Source organism: Castor canadensis, chromosome 19 (assembly GCF_047511655.1).
Source record: "Castor canadensis chromosome 19, mCasCan1.hap1v2, whole genome shotgun sequence".
Taxonomy (NCBI): domain Eukaryota; kingdom Metazoa; phylum Chordata; class Mammalia; order Rodentia; family Castoridae; genus Castor; species Castor canadensis.
Genome location: NC_133404.1, coordinates 35,121,378 through 35,143,439, shown reverse-complemented (window position 1 = coordinate 35,143,439; position 22,062 = coordinate 35,121,378). Strand labels below are relative to the sequence as shown.

Below are 22,062 nucleotides of genomic sequence, written 5' to 3'. Positions count from 1 at the left end.
TTCTTCTCTGCACATTTGGACCCAGTCTTATTTCAACTCCTATCTCCTTGATTTCAGACCTCACTGATACCTGAGGTAGAATTAACCTCTCTCACTATCAATCATTATAACATGTGACCTAGTTTGGTCTGTGTGGTCCCTTCCATCTGACACTTTGTACTATGTTACGTTTGCCTGCTGCTGTCAGATGCAGAAGACCAGGTCTGTGAGTGACTCATCTCAGTAACCCCTAGTGTGCCTAGCACTGAACAAGGCTTGAAAGTGACCAGAGTGTTGATGGCATGTTCTCATGCCTGATAGGTGTGGTGTCATGGAAGACATGACAGCCATAATGTCAAGACATAAGCAAGAACAGGAACAGTAATATGTGCTTGTAATAAATGGTACAGCAATTTTACAGGACCAGTGACTGCTACTTTCTCTCAACATAAACAATCATCCCTGGATATTTGCAAGGGATGGGTTCCAGAACCTCTGTGGATATCCAAACTCACAGATGTTTAAGTCCCTTGTACAAAATATCATGTATCGACTCCTTTGTATATACAACGTTTTATAAATTATCTTTAGCCTATATACATCCTGTATATACTTTAAAGCATCTGTAAATTGCTTATAATACCCAACACAAAGAAAATACTATGTAAATAGCTAATATAGTATATTGTTTAGAGAATAATGAAATGGAAAAAAGGCTGCTTATTTAGTATAGGCACATTTAAAAAGTATTTTCCATCATGGTTGATTGAACTTGCCAATATGGAAGCCTTGGATACCCCTGTACCTAGAATAGGCCAAAGCACTCAGATTATGAATTCTTAACACCTTGAGATTATGAGTTTGAGGTTCTGTGACTCCACCAGGTCCACAATGGCAGACTTGGGGGCTGCCCCAGGACAGACACTCCATCTCTGGGCTTTTTGCTTCTCTATCCTGAGTATGAGCTACCACAACAGTCTCATTGTGCAAAAAAGCCCTCAGGAACAAGGTTAAAGTCCATCCATTCAGGTGTCATCTCATCATTTGTATAATCTGGGGGTTGCATTCTTGAGCAGCCGACCCCTTTTCAGAAACTGCCTAGTTGAGATGTCACTTCCCTGACAGTGAGGCACTTAGGCTCAGAGAGAAAACCACCAAGAGCTCCCTCCCTTTCTCAAATTTTCCCTAACAATTAACGCTGCACTAACTTGACACCCTCCCTCCTTGTTTGGCTTTGTAAACCCTGGTCCTTTTTTCTATTAATTCCAGACATTAATATTTTCTTTCATGCAACTGCCGCCATTCACCCGTGAAACAGTTTGAACATTATGTAGCTGTCAAAATGCCTGGGGATTACCCAGTATGCCTTGCCAGTGAGAAAGTGACACCACAGAGGCTGAGTTTTGAGATGTTTATTTTGAGAGTACGCTGACAAGCATGAAGGCCTGATCCCAGAGTGGCAGTTTCATTTAATTAAAGGCCTCTTTTTATTATAGTTTTCCCCTACTTTTTTTTTTATATATATATCAGAATGATTGTTAAAGTCTGACTAGCCAGGTGTTCTCTTGTGCTGTTAACGGGAGGTGGTGGGTAGATTGCTCACTCACTACTGAGAATTCCACTGAGTGGCTGTGAATGAATTTATTTTTACACAACCACTGCTCAACATGGTGTGTGTGTGCGTGTGTGTCCATCTAAGCCTCAAATAATGAGTACTGGCCCTCTACCACTATCCTCTAAACTTAAAAATGTGGGCATTGAATTTGTGCATGTGTTTCTTGGTAACTTATTTAATGCAGTGGTTTTAAGGTAGTGTCCTTGCACTGCTGGAAGGCTCACTTATCAAAACTGTGGCACAATGTTTCTGAATCTGTTTAGACTTTCAAACAATGAGTATTATATTTTGATGCTTCTTTCAACTCAAATAGTTGGAAAATATATTGCATTTATTTCCAGTATTTTTTAGTACTGATTTTTAGAGTTAAATAGTAACATAAGAAAGAATCTGAAAAAGTAAGCTATTCAAGTAATGGAAGATGGGTGTTAACTCTTTGGGAAATGTTGAGGCAAAGTAGCTTTATGAGTTTTGACATAATATTCTTAGGTGATGACTTGACTGTAAAATAAATTCATGTCAAAAAAATATTTTGGGGGGCCTATCTTGGACACTGCCCAAGACACTTGTAGATCAGTGAGCAAAATAGACTGTGGGCTCTCATATACCTATTCATAGTGCTATATTTCAAAATAACTGTGCTGTCACTCCTCCCACAATTAGAAATTTTTTTTCTTGGTAACATTGTCAGCAAGCTTCATTGTTCCCTCATTGACGATTCATTCATCCATGCCTTTTTTGCTCACATTCACCAGGTAGTGATGGGCAAGTGCATTGCAGGCCTGTAAGGTGACGCACACATGTGTGTAACACCCAGGAACAATACATAATCCAAGCATTATATTTGCAGCCTTTTTTCCCCTCAATTGATCTGAAAAAACGTGGAGGAGGATCTGCCATCAGCCCTTTTCTGCTTCGGGGATAGTGGCTGGAGGGATATTATTCATTCCCTTTGGCGTCCATTTCAAAGCACCCCAGGAGGAGCCAGGCAGGTCAGTGGTGTCAGCTCTGAGGCCAGCTGAGGGCCTGGCTGATGTGGAGTTCAGCTGGCCCTGGAGAAAAAATGTGTACTGCTGTGGTGCAGGTGCAGGGAGGCAGCAAAGAATGACTACTCTCTTGATTTAATCTCTATGTTCCCCCCCTCTCCAGTTCCAGTCTGAGTCCTACTGCCCCATCTTTTGAGCCAGGGCTCCAGAGGTTGATTTATGTATTGTGATTGTATTTTAAAGTATAGTGTTCTGTTGAACTAGCCATCTGTAAAATGTTTGAAAATGCCTGCTTTTCGTTTTTCATGGTCTTGCTGCTGTTTCTTGGAGGGATGGGCTTCTCCCCAGGACTTCTAACACTGACTTGATTTCTTGAATTTTTGTGAGTAGTGGAAAGGTGACAATGAAACCAACCAAAAAAAAAAAAAAAGATCAAAGCCCCCATACCACTAAAGCCAAAAAGGAATTTGTTATTTACCCCATATTGCTTCATTTTTCTCTTCTCCACCACTGGGACTTTGGCAGGGAGATGTTTATTCTGGGTGTTCTCAGTGGAGTGTTTTGAGCCTGGGGTCTATGAGAGGAATCTTTACTTAATGGAGATTTGAGATGTCTATGTGTATTTTTAAATTTTTGTCTTGTTCTTTTTTCTTTTAAAGGCACAAGTGATCCTTATGTGAAATTTAAGCTGAATGGGAAGACACTGTACAAAAGTAAAGTCATATATAAGAATTTGAATCCAGTTTGGGATGAGATCGTTGTATTGCCAATACAAAGCCTTGATCAAAAGCTACGTGTGAAGGTAATCACAGATGACGTTCAAATCTTTGTTAGAACAATCTTTTTCTCCACAGTTTCTCATGAACTCTTTAAGGTGAGCTTACCACAATTCTTCTATTATTCTCAAGGACTATTTAAAAAATACCAATAATATAGAAGGGATTCTTTACAATTAATGAAAACTGTATGTTTCTCTCAAATCAATAAGTTATGCTGAGTGAAATAATCTCTCCACTGACTGTATTTAGACTTACTGAATGTGGAAGAATTATTACTGTACAGTAGTGATAAGTACAAAAATCTTTCTCATGAAGAATAACTTTATACTTAATAGAGCTTCAAGCTATCAGGTATAAGCATCAATTGCTCCAACATCTGGGTTAAAACTGCGTGAGTCAACTGCAGAACGGGATTGCTGTAGAAAATTTAGCAAATTTCTATTTAATAGCTAGATCTACTCACCATAGAAAATTTTAATGAGAGACCATTTAATTTAAACTACAGAGAGTGGTCTGTTGTGCATGACATTTTACTGCATATGAATACTGCATTAAGAGAATTTTTGACTATTGTTTTGGCAAGGTAGGGTAAGTTTATTCTCTCTTTAGGCTTGGCTAAATTTCTGTTTTACTGCACTATGCAGATTACTACAAGATCTGAGAGACAGATTTCAAAATTCCTGGCCTATTTCACTTTTGAATATTTTTATATACTTGGTTGGTTTGTCACATTCACATTTGTTACTGGCCCCTGTGCTTTTTGTAGGTGTATGATCGAGATTTAACCACATCTGATTTCATGGGCTCTTCATTTGTCACTCTCAGCGATCTTGAGCTTAACAGGTATTTTTACCTTTTAATGGTTATTAATGAATTTTAGAGAGAACTCAAGATGATTTTCAATTGTGCTTGTTGACATCAAATAACAAATCTATATACAGATATGCAAATGAATATTGGAACTTTATTTTTTTATTATCATATTATTGTACTGGAGGTATATTTTGACATTTACCAAAGGTGCTTGCAATATTTCTTAGAACTTTAAAATTTATTATATTTTCTAAGAGGTTTTTTTTTTTTTTTTTGCTTTTTAGTTGCCAAATACATTAGTCAGACATTAAAGCTTTTGTCATGCACTCTAAACTGCACACTGGATTTTGTACTGTCATTGTTAAAAATTCAGATCCATTAATCTAACTTAAAACAAATATTTAAATTTTATTTGAGTGGTAGGCAGTTAACCAACTGTTGAATTAGACAATGCTGAACAATTTTTGTCTATCCTGAAAATGGTTGATTTCTTTGCACTACACTTGGTCATTTGTTTTAGCATTGTGTCTAATCCTTATCCAGAGGTAGGAGACATTGACCATAAGCCTCTGATGCACTGTAAGACCAGACAACATTGCCAATAAATGTTAAGATTATTTGTTTTTTTGCTTTGCAGAACCACCGAACATGTTTTAAAACTAGAAGATCCAAACAGTTTAGAAGATGACATGGGAGTGATTGTGTTAAATTTGAATTTAGTTGTCAAGCAGGGTGATTTCAAGAGACATGTAAGTGTGACTCTTTTGTCTCTATCCTCTGATTACTGGGCTAGCTGATAACTGACATTTTTATAATTATTTTTAGGGTAAGGCAGATATTTTCATAGACTTAGGGTACCTATCTGGGGTTGTATACAGTTTCTCTTTTGAAACACTGTCAAGAAAATCTGATAAGGAATTATCTCTATTTCACCTAGTGATATGGCTAGTACTGCTGTTACTAAAACTTTTATGCCATGTCCCAGATGACTTAGGTGTATTGTTATAAGAAGCAATTCCCAGGATTTAATTATTGTATTGCAAGTTATTTGCAGCTTTTTTATTCTGTCTTCTTTCTTTACTTTTACCTACCAAGCTTTCCATAGGGATGCTTTTGAGAAGATACAAATTTTAATGTTCTCTCTATACATGGAAATTTCTCATTTATACACTGCCTACTGGAGATGTCTATAATATCAAAGTGTTAAATTTTGTCAAGATATGATCAAGGCTCTGTTCTTATGAACAAATACATTGATATAATCTCATTTTACAGTCAGGAATTATACATTATAATTCTACAAATTAAAATGAGAATAAAATGCACTTGGTGATAACTTAAGGTGTTTTAAAACCTAGTAAAGTATCTGCTTGAGAAAGAACGAGATACGTTATAATTTAACATGTGTGGAATCCAGTGAAAAAACTGTATCTGCTTATAAATTAGGCCTGTAATAATGCTTCTTGAATTGAGGCATGGACAAGGACAATCTTATTTTTTACATTGCCTGGACTTTGAGTTGTAATTTATTTCATGATGGAAATCATGACTGCTTTACTAGTAATTGCAGAGAAGGTCACTGAAAGTTGGATAACTGGATTGTAACTTTTTAGTGTCAACTGAATGTTTGCTCTTTTTAATTTGAATTCATTTTGTATGAGAATTGACTTCACAATAACAAACTACTGATTGCTCTCAAAAAGAGTGGTACTGTTCATATTGGGGGCCTCAATGAAGCAGTTATTTTGATGTTAAAATTCTTAAATTGATGTTGTAAGTAAACAGTTTTTTTCATTTTCCACATAGTCAAGGCAAGCTTTTTTGTAGCTGACAGTATTGCTTCTGCATTCAATGTCAATTCATACAGCAGGTGACCAGTTACTTGATACCCTGTCAACATAGTACGTGATGTATCTAAGTGTCATTTGCTACATGGTTGAGCACTTGCCAACCAATCTATTGTAAATATTTCTTATATATTTAAGTAACTTTTGTAACATTGGATGATTTCCCCATATAAATAGCTGCATATTCAAATGATTACCATTGCCAATTTTTCTATAGTATATTGGATTATGTTTACCAGTAATATTGGCATTTAAAATACATTCAAATATTACAAGAACTTGGGGTTTTGAAGTAATGGCATTTTAGTTTCAAGTGATTTCATGTTGCAGAGCAAGTAATGGCAAGACACAGCTTGAATTGGTTTTTGTAAATAACTCAAAGAATATTTTGTAAAATGCCCAAGAGATTCCATAGTTCTCGTCTTACTTAGTTTGGCCCATCTTACATTTGACTCTCCCCTACATCATCTTCTGGGTTGAAGAGTTTGTCAAACTATCTGCTCACTCATGAGCTTTCTTATTCTTTGGGAAAGATTTAGTGTATAATACATTTTATATATTCTTATAGAAATATCATAATATAGAAAACTCTGCCTGTTCTCATTCATTGTGATTGGTAATTATCTTTTTATGCCCTTGATAAAAATATAAAGAGTAATTAATGGAGGAATAATTTATTCTAAGCCATATGTGGTTTTTCTACTAACAGGGCCCTTTGTGTCTAATAGATATGCAAAAACATTTGTTCTTTTCACTGAGTTTAAGTTAGTATTTAAAGGCTTTTTTTCTATTAGATTTTTAAGAGGGAATGACTAGCACTTGAGATTGAAGGACAATAGATTTTTGGATATGGTAATTTGTTTTTAAATTTCCATTTAAATTTAAACTTTGATGGACAAATATCAGTTTGGATTCTCAGTTTTGTACCTATTTTTCTTCCTATCATTGTTGAGGTAATTTTGGTTGTTTCAGATCCAAGCTGGCAAAAAACTCTTAACATGTCTCTGGTTTTCTCCTCATGTCTGGGAAATTAACTATGGGAGCATGGTGCAGCCAGAAGGTAAAACCCTAGCTGGAAGGCTAACAAATATGCACTTTCTTTTTCTTGAAAAAAAAAAAGAATTATAATTAAAATTATGGGCTCTGCCATCAGACTGTTTTTGGAACCAGTTCCACCAATGCTCAGTCAACTTCATGGAATTATTTAATCTCTTTGAGTATAGTTTCTTCACATGGGAAATGAGGATAAGAAGAGTATCCATTTTATAGGGCCATGAAGATTGATATTAGCAAGTATAGTACTTGGCCTAGGATGGAAACATTCACTATAGGAGTTGTAGCATTGCAGTAAGTGAAGGATAATAGTCATTTTCTATTAATATTCTTATCTATCTTGTTTATCTTTTATGATTGCTATAAAAATCAAATAAATTGTTATATATTGAAGGGATCTAAATAGCTCTAAGCTCCTATGAGATGGTAATTAATTTTGGTGGTTGGATTGGGTGAATGTATATGATACGGTGTTGAGAAAACACTGGAAAACTGATTTTAATACTCTGGTTGTAGTACCTGTAACTCTTGTGTCATTGTTGAATGTTGAACTTGTAATTTCTCTTGGGGAAGTGTTATTGATGAGGAATATTTTTAAGTTCTTCCTGTATCAATGTTTCTAGTTTCTGGTCAATGGAATGTAAGTAGATTTTCCCCTAAGGAGTATTTTCTGGATTCTCATTTATTGGGAAGACCTATTGGCAAGTGGACAGGTCACTTATCTCTATGCATTTTTTTTCTTTAAGCATAATAGTAAATGTGGTCTGATCGATTAGGTTCATAATTAAATTGAAATACCCCAAATTTATCCAAGATTTAACAATCAGTTAGCTGATTAACCATCAGAGTAGAACTTTGCTGTAGTTGACAGTTACCAGAGTAAGGAAAGAATTTTACTCAGGGAAAGTTTTAATTGTTGATGAAATTCAGCAGGTTCAGCAAGTCAAATGAGAGGCCAGAAGAGGACAAGGTAAAGTTTCTCGCTGTTCAAAATTGTTTTCTTCCCTCAGACAGTACTTTTCTTAATTGGGCAATAATGATTGCAGATTGTTTCTTGTGTTTTTGAATATTGAGACTTACCTTACAAAAGTAAATGGAATTATGTTTTGTTATCTCAAGCTATGGAAACCTAACTATAAACTGACATTGACCACAAACTTCATAAACATTTTTACAACACCACCTCTTTCAAAAAGAAAAAACCTGACTTCTTCTTTTTCAAGAGATAAGATTATACTATTTCAAGGTAATTTAAAAATAAATGTACTCTTAGGAATCGAGTAGAATTTATCTGCTATTGTTTTTTATACTAAATACGTGGGGAAAATGATGTAACACAGCCACACAAATGTGATTTGCTTCCTTGTTTCTACTTTTCTTGCTTAAATGTGCTTTTCCAGCTTCAGAATTTAGGTGTCAATCTTAAGAGTATATGATGCACTATATAAAGTAATTACTTTATTAATGATTTTATTTCTCTCTTGCTTCATTTTGCCATCTTCACACTATGCAACGGGTACAATCCTTAGCGTTGGTCAAATCGGAAACGGTTGAGTGCCAGCAAGGTGAATATATTTGTTTTTTTTCTTTAAATCATTTGGCTAAAACTTCATGTTTGTAGCAAATACAAATGTGTATATAATTAATTTCACCCAACTTTTACTCGTAACAGCTTTATTTGTCTCTTAATACTGTATTGAATAAGCAAGGAACAACCTTTCTCTTAAATTTCATTAAGTAAGGGCTTGGCTAGATGTTTCCAGCCACATTAGAATTTTATACTTCATTCAGCATGAATTACTGAAAACACAACATGGTTAGAGTTGGTCCTTTAGGAAGTTATTTTCCTTTAGATATTATAGGGAAAATGTAAAGTTGAATGAAAATAATATGTGGTTATAAAGTAATATGTGGTTATATTTAAATACATCTCTTTATATGTTCTGAAAAAATGCTATTATTCTTTGAGTAAGAATTTCTTTAAAGATTTCTTCATAAGGTAATGATTATTTTACATTGTTAGTATTTTTAAGCAATTATAGAGTATTGTCTAATTTATAAAAACATAGGTAAGGTAGGAGTATATTCTTAAAATTTATCATTATTTATCTAGCAAATTATAACCTAGGTGACTAAATGTGAAAATTAATCATAAACATACACAAAACCTGGAAGTATTTCTACTTAATTTAGTAGCTCTACTACTTCTTAAAGAGAAATAATTAACAGAAATAATTCCTATTAAATGATGCAAGATTTCCAATTCAGTTTCTGAAGGGTGGTGGGGATGGCATTTGTGTGGCAGAGTCTATGCAATTGCTTTGTGTGCACGTATGCACATACATATACGTGTGGCACACCTGTGCCTGCTATGCTTTCTAGCCTCTCTGTTCATAAGTTGTCTATTTTGTAAAATAAAGAGTTTGAAAGTGGAACATTTCCAGATCAAAGATTGTGTGGTATGTGTATGGGGGTGGGGAGAGGGAGTACCAAACGGAGGAAGAGAAAGAACTAGAGGCAATGATAGGGGAATTATAATCTATTTTGCTTTTGGGAATCCAAGGGATCCATAGTCATTAAATGGATATGCTTTTCACTTAAATGTTTTAAAAGGACAGTGCTTTGCTGTTTTGTTATTTTAGCAGTTCACTTGATTCCTAAGATTCTGGTTCCTTTTAGAAATACAACTAGGAGACAATAAATAGCTATGTGACTGTCTCAAAAATTCCTCCAACTTTTGCCTTATTCCTTTACAGTCACTAGAGGGTAGAAGAACTTCATTTCTCACCACAGAAGGGAGCCCAGCTCTCGCTCTCCTGTATTAAGAGTTTCTGTAACCACCCAAAGCAGTAAACTTTCCCAGGATGCTTTGGTAAAACCTGACAAAGCAGTATTTTCTCCTTTATTGATTCTGCTGCTGCACTAAAACACTGGTACTGTACATCAATAACCATCTTTAGTTAGGGGGCTTTGGTCTGTGGAAGAGCACTGGCAGTTTGTGGAAGAACATAAAGACTAGAAAGAAAAATTGTGAGCTTGGGGAATATTGGAGTCTAGGGAGGATAGGAGAGGTTATGGAAGAATGGCCAAAGGAATGAAGAGGGATAGAAAAAAATGTTGACGGCTTAGATAAGGATATCAAAAATATGAAGGGAACAGAGGATCCAGAGAGCAGTATATATATACTGCAGAGTGCAGAGTTGGTCTTGAAACTGAGCTGATATCTTTTTTGTTTTGTTTTTACCTCAGTCATGGTAGTTTCTGGAATTTTGACTTCAGAATACTGGGCTCAGGAATATAATAAATTCCCAAACCAAGTAGATAGTAAGCTTGGAGATGAGTAAAGTTCCCTGAAAGGTATCCGTGATCTTATTTGAGACATGCAAGCTACAGATCAGTGAGGACTTATGTTGAATTTTCTGCTTCTGAAAGCATGTAGTTTTTAAAGGCAAAAGTGAGATAACTTCTAATTTGGCTTATGATAATGAGTCCCATGGAAACTCAATAGACACTGTGATCGGAATTATGCAAAAGTGGCTAAAATACCCTGGCAACCTGCCTTTTGGTATTTTTAAGGTAGAGTGTTCTTTTTTAGGATTTCCATATTACATTTGACATTAGGTAATATCTGACACAGAGATTGGTTAGCTATCCTTATAAAAAAATTCCTAGTTCTAACATTATTTACTATCTGTAAAATAATAACTTGTCACCTCAGTTTCTTATAACCTTATTTACATAATTGCTTCTTTCCTCATAACTTTACAATTTTGTGTTATCCCAAGTGTTCCTGCATGGTATAATCTTGTGGACTCTCTTTTTTTTATCTGTTTTCTTATTATTCTACCTTAAATTTCAATATAGCAAATACATACAGGTGTCCTTTTACAACTAGGTTTAGGTTCTGCTCAAGAGCATTTTATAATGAACATTTAATTAAGAATTAGGAATTTGACTTAGTAGTGAGAATTAGGAATCTGATTTAGGATGAACTGGATCAATATATACTTGTCTTTATATCTTTATTTTATATTAGGTGTGACCACGACTATTTCCAAGTCTTCCTTCTCTCTGTTCTGATGTTTGTAACATTAATAGAGATGACAACAGCAATTGCTTCTCATGTGAAACAGTGGAATGGGAGAAGGGAAAAGGCAGTTTTAAAAATTAAGTTGAGAAATCACTGATTGGGTTCAGAAACCTTACATCTATAGCACACATGTATAGACACACACACACACACACACACACACACACACACCCCTACCATCATTTGGATCTGTAGATATACTACATCTGTACACATGCCTCTTTAATTCTTCAGTCTACATTTTCTAGGTCCCAGCTGGCTGGTCTCCAGCTGATTCCATACAGTGATAGGAATAGGCACAAGGTTTGTTTGATGTGGGTGAATGCAAATTAAAAGAGGAGGACAATCAAGGAATTTTAAGGGAAGCTCACTCTATTCATCTGTCTGTCATCTATCTATCTATCTATCTATCTATCTATCTCTTATCTATCTATCTATCTATCTATCTATCTATCTATCTATCATTTTTAATGAGCTGCTTTGTGACCAGAGCACAGGTGAGAATCAGGAGGAAGTTTTATGATTGCTTTGTCTAGTCATGTAGTTTGGGGTTGAAAAGGAGTTACTCACATCCAGATGAATGTCTCATTGTCCACTTTCCAGATAAACACCTCTCACTGCACCTCTTCCTCCAATAGAACTCACATTCCTTATTTCTGTGTAGGTCATGAAGTAGTACAATCAAACCTTTTTTACAAGAGGAAGCATGATCCATTTCAGGAGCTAAAGGGAAGGGATTTTTGCCTAGATACTTTACCAGTGAATAGAGTACTTTTGTATGTTTGCTATGTTTATTTTCATTTTCACACCTTCTTAACTGAACCCAAATGTCCACCCATAATGACATTTTTAAGCTTTATCACTTTCTTGCTTAAATTCACAGGACTGGAGAATTATATATTCAAATAGCCACATATATTTTTATGCTTACATACCTATCCCTGAGTGTTCTGTTTATTTATCTGTGATCTAATATAGCTAATCAAATGTACCTATCTAGTTGTTCAATGTCTCTATATTATGTATTCTATTATTTATCATGGAGCTCTATCATCTATCTCTCTCTTTATATATGTGTGTATGTGTGTGTGTGTATTATATGTATATATTTGGTGCTGGGAATTGGACCCAAGACTGTGTACATGTGAAGCACACACTCTATCATTGAGCTAGACCCTCATTCCAGTATACTGTATTCTATGAATCTGTCTCTCTAGATGTGGTCTTACACTGACCTACTGCTGAGTGTCTTAACCCTGATCCTTCTACTGCCTTGTTATGATGGGTAGGCCAATGTTAGCCTGGGCAAAATGACCTCTTGGGGCTTTTCTTCTTTTCTGGAAGCTGTAGTCAAACTTGGATCAGGCTGTCAATCTAGTGGAACCCTTCAAACTTATGTGTGCTCCAGGCCAGATGGACAGTGACACTATAGTCCTAGACATTTCATCAGATCTCTCTTCTGAGTCACATTAAAGTCAGTCTTTCTTAGAAATCTCTCATAGAGTAGAGTCTTACAGTAGGGATATGTCCTTGAAGGAAGAGATGAAGTATATTGGTTAGAACCAACAAGTTAGTTGGGAAGATGAGAAACAGAATGAGGGAGTATTCATAGGTCTAGTGAGACTCTGCTGGGCCATGCAGACGGGTGGGGTGACCCTGAGACTCGGCAGAGGTGAAGCTTTAATAGAAGACTGGAGTGACTGTTACCAAATGAGAAGGAAGAAGTAATGTGTGGAGACAAAGCAGTATAAAATAATGTAGTGCGTGGGACCAGCCCCAAACTATTTATTACAGGGCTCCAAGCAATTTGATTTTCAAAATGCGGCCCCTGGACAAACCACAGCTGGAAATTGTTAAGACTACAAATTCTTGGCTCCCATTTTAGACTTCTTGAATCAAAATCTCTGGGAACAAAACCCAGCAGTCCTTTAACTAGGCCTCCAGGTGGTTCTGAAACTCATTCTGATTTGGGAATCTCAGGCATGGAATAGAGAAGGAAGTGGACTACTGGTAAAATAGGAGTCAAAGCTGGAGACATAAGGAAGGGTGAGCCTTGTGAGTCAGTAGTTGTACTGCTCACTCTTAGGTGATGGAAGTAGGGCTGGGGTTAGAGTGCAGGAAGAAGGTGGCCAGGTGGCCAGGGTACAAAACCTGACACAGGCTCAGGAGCCAGCCCTGCATTTTCAATAGCTTCAGAGTAAGCCCAGTGCCTCATGTGTTTCACTCTATTTCTGGTCCTGAATACTGGTGTTTTTTGCAGTGTTTTAAGTAAAGCCTTAAAAAAAGTAAATCCTATCTAAAGTTAGCAGAATATCATGAAAATCAAAAAACACTGGATGATAAATGTTTTTGCATATAAGCACAACATTTGAGATTTCTAGGTCAGGGCAAAGAGATAACTTTATTGAATCATATAGTCTTAGTTTTGTCCATGTTTCTAATAGTAGGAAAGTGTTAGATGTATTTTTCTGGTTCTATACTCTGAGAGTCATCAAATATTTATAGTCCTTATCTACTTCTTTAATCTCTTCCTAATTTAGTTTTTTACTTTTAAGTGGAAAATATGAGTGATGATATTCCTTTTTAACTTAAAAAAATTAATTTTAAACAGAACTTTTATAGCTAATGTCTTTGTCTACACAGATTATTCATATCCTTGTAATTATGATATAGTTTTTACCTACAAATATAAAACTCAACTTCCATGTACATGTACATGTGGTAAGTTTAAAAGATTTTCTTTTCATCCTTCTGCAAGATTTTTGTGTAGTTCCAGGAGAATTTATGCCTACAGGATCCTCTTCAGATGATATAAAGGAGCTGCTGAGGAGGATCTAGTCTGAGCCTGTTCCCTGGATATGTGGATTTTCTCATGAACTGCTATAAAAGCTGTTGGAAACCACCAATAGTTGTGCATGCTGAAAATACTTGAAGGGAATATTTCAGTGAAACCTCTTATAGGCTGAATTTTTTTCCTTAGCTTTGAGTTCAGTGGTCACATAGTTGGAATCTTCCTTTACTATTTTTCTAAAAGTTGAGTAATATTTGAGTGAATTTATTTCTCTTGAGTACCTATTTTTGTCACAAAGACTTTGAACAAATAACAAGAGTCAAAATAGAATGCAATGGCAGCATGAGAACACTGGTATTCTTATACTTTTGTCACCAAGATGATATGTAAACTACTTGTACAATATTTGGCATTTCACAGGTATGCTGTTGTCACAACTTTTTCCTGTCCCCTCCCCTCCCCTCTCCTCTCCTCCTTTCCTCTCTTCTCCTTTCCTCCTCTCTCTTCTTTTCTCCTCTACTTCCTTCCCACCCCTCCTTCCCTTCTCATCTTCTCTTCTTTTTGGATTTATTTGTATGCACAGTATATCTTGAATAATCAACCATTGATGTCATCAGCACAGTTATTTCTGGAGCATGGCACAGCTGAATAAAACCTTGATTTTGATGACTGCAGGCTCCTAATTCCATGTCCTCTTTTTAAGATCTGTCTTTACTCTTAAGGTCCCTGCCCCTTTTCCTGTTTGGGACAGCTAGAAGACCCTGTGCTGATCTGTCCCTCATTCTTGGGTTTCCTCTGTGGCCACATCAATGACACAGGGTACTGAAATCCACATCACCATCTCCCCAGCCCACACCCTGTCACAATTTCTCAAATAATGCATTGCATCAAGCTTTGGTTCATTTTATATGTTCTGGATGACAGCACATTCACTGTTTTGAAAGTTTAATCCCAAACCAAAATCTTCTGAGGAGACTGACATGAATCCTTCAACATACTAGAAGTGAGTGGACACTCCAGAGCATATACTTTCAGTGTCCCTTTCAGTCTGTCTTGGCTGTGGGGTTATCATGACAGGGAAGTAAATGAATATCTTAAGACTCTTTCATTTTTCAAAAGTCAGTGTGTCTACATGCTTAATGTCACACCTTGTTTGCACTAATATGTGTGCTTTACATGGAAATAGCCTTTCTGTTTAAGAAGAATGGGTATAGATCTGATGGTGTGGGGGCCCAGGCAGAGAGAGCACGTGAATGAATCAATGTAGAAATAGTAAAAACTTCAGATCCTTGGGGAGGAAGGAGGAAAATAACAAAACCCTGATGTGCTATATTTTATCTGTTATATCTGCAGAGGAATTAGTGTCAAGACCCAGAAACTTTGCTCTATCTCTTGGTGCTTGTTTCAGTTCAGGTGGGGTGGGCTTCTCCTCTGATGGGTCATTTCCTTCTCTCCTATCACATTCCAGGCTACATTAAGATGACAAATTTCACTTATAGGCAGAGGCACAGACATGAAAACCTAAGCTATTCAGCTAACTGAGTGAGTGCAGATGAGTCAATTTATTGTGGGGATATAGGGAGTGTTTGAAGAACAAAATAGATTTTGTTAGTTGGCGCTACAATGGATGGCAGATGCTGCCCCGAACCACGACTCTGCTGTTTTGCCTTATCATGCCTCTTATGGGTGGGAGGGAAATGTTAAAGTAATTAAGAAACTTGTTTTTATAGTTGTTTATTTTATATTTTTCTACTGGGGGGATACATTGTGATATTTACCAAAGTTCTTACAATATATCATAATTCAATTCACCCCTTCCATCATTCTCCTTTATCCTCCCTCCCTCCATTCCTGGAATAGTACGAAACTTCTTAAGCACCCACGTATATACTCAGAATACGTGATTTTCAGATGAAACTAATTTATTGATAATCTTACAGTATCATTTGCAGCAATGTTTCAGGTAAAACAATGTTCAGGTGAACTAGAATAAAAGTCTTGTGTTCTTTTCTATCTGTGAACTCTGCAATAAATAATTCCCTATTCAAGGAGAAAAAAAAAAAACTTGGACAGCAGAAGAGCAGGTCCATCAGATCAAACATGACTGCGTTAAATACTAAAATGTTCAAAGTCTGACAGAGATAGATAAGGCTTTGATGGAAAGTGGATATTTCCCAGGGACATTACAAGCAATAATCCAGATGTTATGGTGTAATGCAACGAGTGTCCATGGATAGATCAGGAGCCCCAGCCAAGCCGCGCCTGACACAGGCCTCAGCCTTGCCCTCCCATGCTGTTCTGCCATATGGAACCGATCTCCAGGCCCCCTTAATAACCAGCTTTGGATTCCATTTTCACAGAGCTCATAGAGCTAAGTGGAGCTGTTTTATGGACAAGTTAGATAGAAGCCTTTCCAAGATAAACATCCAATTTGAAATTAGGACATATCAAGCCACAAAATTATTTTAGGGCATATTTCATGGAAGTGCTGCCGTTTTTCTTAGGCAATTGCCAGACTGTAGGATGCCCTTTGATCCTTTGTGGACATAACTCCCCTTTTTATAAAAAGGATTTTGAAATAGTTGCGGTGCTTAGGGAGGACTATATCTGTCGGAACTTTGAAGCATGACCGTGGGACCGGTCATGCTTTAGCTTGTTGGTTGGCAAGGCAAACTTTTAAGAAGAAAAAAAGCAAAAAAGGAAATAGCAGGAGGGTATATGAATCAAAATCTCATTTTCATTTTGAAGGCAAAAGTTTGTAGCCTCTGTACTTAATAAGCTACAAAATGCATTGAGTATATATTCTGCACTTAAAAACACATCAGTAGATGGATGCACATATATACGTATATGTGTCTGTGTTTTGTGGGGATGCATTGTTTTTAACAAAACCAAAGTCATTTTAACTATTTCATAAACCTGTATTATTGAATATATTATATCCAGAACCCGACTGCAAGTAGATGTTAAGAAAGAGTTATTCACGTTTGCTAGAGGAGAAAGTTTTTAAGTTAGTTCTTTCCCCATTTGCATGCCCTATCCTGTCCTATCTCAATACCTCTCTTTCTCTGTCTGTCTCTGTGTGTGTGTCTGTCTGTCTCTCCCTCTCTCTCTCTGGAGAGACAGACAGAGAGACAAAGAGAGGGAGAAACACAGAGGGAGGGTGGGAGGGAGGGAGGGAGCAAGGAAGAGAAAGAGAGGAAGAGAGAGCGAAAGAGAGAGAGAGGTAAGGAGAATGTTTTTAAGAGAAAACTAGCATGACCAGCATGGATAAAAAGTTTGGAAGTATATCTTAAAGTTATTTTTGTTAAAGGCTTGTCATAGTAAGCCACAAAAAAGTATTTTGTTTAAGATTGTCATAAAATGATTAACAAAATGCCTGGTCTGGTATTGTTGCATCATTTATTGAGAGTGATGGAATGATGTAGATTGAATGAGATAAGCTGTTATATAATTAATATGGTCCTGACATGCCATTTGTTGTGATAAATTGTGACTAACTGGTGTCCCAACAAATTTGTGTCTCAATGATCTTGAAGATATAGTGAGCAGATGACAGCAATGAATATGCAGTGCTAGAAATTCATTGCTTTACTATGATGCTTCTGCCATTTACATTCTTCAGTCCATTTATTTCTCCTTCAAATAAAAAAGCTTATGCTGTGCCTTTTCACTTACTTGAAGGAAGAGCAGAAATTAAACCCTGGCAAGAAAATGCAGCATGGGGATCAGGTGGGGATTCTAACTCAGAGCAACCATACTAAGACATCATTGTGACCACTGGGGGAATATGAATAAGCCCAGGGTATTTAATTACACTAAGGGCATTATGATTGACTAGTATGATATGTATGATTGCTTACATTAGAACAGATATGTTTTTAAATGTTTCAGCCAGCAAAATTAATAAAGTGAGCAATTTACTATTGAATTTGGTGAATAAGTAATAAGTCCTCTTTTCTTGTGTATTGTTTAACAGATTATATGATGGAAATTAAAAACATGCTGCAGCTATCAGTTATATCATTTATTAATAGAATAATAGGTGATACTTGCCTTCTTCTGTATTATGTTTATATTTGTGTGAGTGTGTGTAAGTAATATAATTTGGAAAAGGGAAAAAATTAGTTAACAGTTACTCAACCCCTCATGAGTCCCAAGGGTTCTCAAATGTACTTTGTACATTTCCCTACTTGTCCCACTCCACCCCACCCCACCCTGTGGACCTGCAAACTTCATTTGGCAACTAATCCATTATAAGCAGAACATGCAGTTGAGAAACTCATAGTGGTATAGGGCTTTTTATTCCCAAGAATGAGGGAATGTGGGGACAGATTCCATTGTGAAGGTTGAACTCATGGTCATTATTGCTAAATGCCAGAAGTAGTTTTGTGTCCCTCAAAAGTGATGCCTTTCTTCCCTTTCTACTGTTAAAACAGCCTAAGGCCCAGTTTAAGGACTGCTACCGTAGAGCACATCTGGGTGGGAGTACAGACCTGTGCCAAATCAAAGTGTTGCTTATACTCACCCTTTGCTATATTGTTCCAAGTCCAAAACTTCAGAAGCAAGTCCCATAACTGAGACTGCAGGCTTGTGAAACTAATGCACCAGGCAGGGAGTAGTTTACTGACCAAACACTGAAAGCTGGAATTCCTGTGATCACAAGAGTCACTCAAAGAATTATCTGCAAGTTTATATGTTATCTCTATGTTTTGCTTTAGTCCTCTTTGATACGCAACCTACGGCTCTCGGAGTCCTTGAAAAAGAACCAACTCTGGAATGGGATTATAAGCATAACTTTGTTGGAAGGGAAGAATGTCTCAGGAGGAAACATGACCGAGATGTTTGTCCAGTTAAAACTGGGAGATCAGAGGTATAAAAGTAAGGTAAGTTTTGTCAATTGTATAAGGAAGACAAGATTTTTCAGAATAAAATAATTATGATACTGTTTCCTCATTCTAAACTGTTGCAATAGTAGAAATAGCTTATCTTTAGCCTTTGTAACTATACTAACTAGTATCCCAGAAAACCAAATAATTATATAGATGTATTCAATTAATATGGGTAGTGCTTTGATTGCTTAGTATAATTTATTTGAAAATAATATCTCAGAGTTAGAGAAAGCTTATTAAATTATAGCTTTAAATGCATGATTTATTTCCACTTTGAAAATAAGCAAAGTATGCTTCATAGAATGCAAGAAAAGGATAAATGAATGTTTTTTCAAAATTCTACAAAATTAACATAGCACACTACTTGATACCTAGATTAAAATGTCTGAAGTAATTGAAAACATTTTCAAAATTGTATGCACTTTACTGTCTTTCACTTGTTATTCTCAAAGCCAAAAATAGATATTTAGTGCTGCTGGGCTTCTTTTTTTTTTTTTTTTGGCTGTGATTTTCAAAATTAAACTATGTAAAGTATTACAAATAAAGGCATTTTAAACTGTCCTTAAAGATAATTCATTCTATGGAGGTGAAGAGGTACAAGTACATCACACCACCCTACCACACACAAATATTTGAGTATGATATATAAATATACATATAAATGATATATAGTATATCACACACACATATGACAATAGCATAATGAAACCTAGCAAATATCATTTTACAAACTGTGAGAAGAGGGAGGGAATGAGGATAAGGGAATATAATAGAGGGCATAAACTTGTTCAAAGTTAAATTGTCACAATGAAACCCCCTTGTACTATTAATGCATGCTAATAAAAAACACAAATAACTGGAAAAAATAAGTCACCTTACTTGGCCAATCCAAATTCCCTGTAATTTTTAACATTAATAATTTGGCGTAGATTTTATTTCAAAACCATAGTCTTTAAACCATGGAAATTAGTTAGTTCTACAAAACTATGAGAGAGGAGTATTTCCTATATTTTATGAATTGCAACAGCCAGGGTACTTGAAGTTATGTCGCTCGCTAAAAGCCACCCAGAGGGAAACAAAACCAATCAGTGGAAGATTTTGAAAGTAAACTGAAGATTATTTGCAACTCAGGCTTTCCAGCACTGTATGTAGAGCACAGAAGATACAGACAACTTGGAAAACAATTTAGGATGGGAAGAGGTTTTCTGCAGTGACCAATGTTAGTACAAATCAAATATTAGATATCTTTACTCCAGAAGAAAGGAGTAGAGAAATGAGTCACAGATTGAAGAATAGTTTATAAAAATGTGAAAAATTGAGAATGAGTTACAGCTGAACCATGCAGATAATTATTTGAAGCAGGTAGTTTTAGGCTGACTCACAGTAAGCATAGGAGACACACATGTCTCTCCACTATGTTTCCTTTAGCCAGCCAGGATTAGGGCTAAGGATTTATGGGCAATTTATTCATCACTAGGAACACAGCCCTTTGAACTAAGATGAAGTTTAAAATTAGTCTAATATTTGGGACATTCTCCTTTAGAGAATACTAAATTTCATTTGTGGTTCTAATAGGTCCTTTTTTCTTCCTGGTTTCTAAATTCCATGATCTGATATGTTAAACATGATGTGAAAACCAGCTAAGCTGATTTTACATGACGGGGGCTGCAGCTGAATTACGCATGTTTTTCTTATGCAGAAATAGTGTTGCTAGGATTTAACTGTTGATGCTGTGCCCTGAGAGCTGGGGCTCAGTGACAAACACTTTTACTCTCTTCACAAATTGGATCTCTATAAATGAAAGAAAAATGGAAATACTGTCAGTGAGCAAAACACAAACCCAACTTGAAGTTACTCTTGGAGAACCCAAACACTTGTGGGGTTTTCAAACCACTCTTGTTAATTTTTAAGCATGGCTGCAGTGGAATTTCTGATTCTTCCCCCACAAACCACTCTACTGCCTGGATCTAGTAACTCTGTATGAAAAATAGACAGCAATGTACAAATTTTGAGTTTCTGATTTAAGGCATCTGACAGATGTTAATTAAAATCCCAAACAGCTAATTTCTATAATTCTTAATTCAACACTGAATGCATTTACCAAAAAATGTTATTGAATTTTATTAACCAAATTAGTGTTATCTTCTTTAAGAAAGAATAGTTAAAAACAGTCAATGGATGTATATTGACGATAGATATGTGCATGTTTTTGTGTGTATTACTTATGATTTCTTGCAGTTTTCTTTTTAAATTAATGGGTAAATGACTGAATCTGTCTAGGAGTGGTGGCACATGCCTGTAATCCTAGAATCAGGAGGTTGAGGCAGGAGAATTGTGAGTTCGAGATAGCCTTGGAGACCTTGTCTCAAAAATAAATAAGTAAAAAATTCCAAGGTTTGGGGCTAGCTAATTCCTAAACCCTCGAGGTTCCTTTCAATCCACAAAGAAAAGCTTAACGTATTAAGAGGCAAGTCCCATCATCGTCCACTCCCGCTATTTAGAGATGACATGAATGTATGTCTACTGTAGCAATGGATGGCGTTTTAAGACAGTAAACATTGTAACTGCATGTTTTCTAGACACTGTGTAAGAGTGCAAACCCGCAGTGGCAGGAACGCTTTGACTTTCACTACTTCTCTGACAGGATGGGCATTTTGGAGATTGAAGTGTGGGGAAAGGACAGCAAAAAGCATGAGGAGCGTCTGGGCACGTGAGTTACTCTGCTTCTAACTGGTGGGAGCTTGCTTTTGCATGGGGCTTTGCTGACAGGGTGTCTATTTGGGCTGAGGTTGCTAACTCATATTCCACCCCAAGGGCCATCAGTAATTCAGGACAATCAAGCCTAATACTGGGAATGTTTGCTTATTTTTTAATTGGCAAATGTCATTCAGTATTTAAAGGCAGTATTCAAAACAGAAGAAGATATAGTTGTCCCTTAGTATACACAAGAAATTTGTTCCAGGAACCTCTCTGCTAACACCAAAATACACAGTGCTCAGGTCCCTGATATAAAATGGTGCTGTAGTTGTGTACAACCTGTGCACATCATCCTATATACTGTAAATTATCTCTGGATGATTTATAATTCCTAATACAGTGTAAATAGGTGGTTGTACTATATTGCTAAGGGAGCAGTGACTCCAAAAATGTTTGCCTGTTTGCTATATATATATTTTTAAAGTAATTTTTCTTCATATTTTGAATTTTATTTTTAAGT

General features: G+C 36.1%; 1 protein-coding gene across 9 annotated transcripts in view; it reads left to right on the top strand.

The window, feature by feature from the left end:
• The window catches only part of Mctp2 (multiple C2 and transmembrane domain containing 2), a 238,429-nt gene that overhangs the window by 91,801 nt on the left and 124,566 nt on the right, over positions 1–22,062 (top strand). For 5 of the 9 annotated variants that reach the window (XR_012444033.1, XM_074061885.1, XM_074061887.1 and 2 more), the window contains 6 exons: positions 3,240–3,382; positions 4,126–4,202; positions 4,810–4,921; positions 8,602–8,637; positions 18,675–18,839; positions 21,425–21,555. Coding sequence is in view for 8 of the 9 variants with exons in the window: in XM_074061885.1 (XP_073917986.1) it covers positions 3,240–3,382; positions 4,126–4,202; positions 4,810–4,921; positions 8,602–8,637; positions 18,675–18,839; positions 21,425–21,555 (664 nt within the window). In the remaining variant the exon portion in view is untranslated. Of the gene's footprint in view, positions 1–3,239; positions 3,383–4,125; positions 4,203–4,809; positions 4,922–4,972; positions 8,638–17,159; positions 17,180–18,674; positions 18,840–21,424; positions 21,556–22,062 lie in introns of those variants that run through there. The other 4 variants (XM_074061890.1, XM_074061891.1, XM_074061893.1 and 1 more) reach the window with 4 other exon arrangements.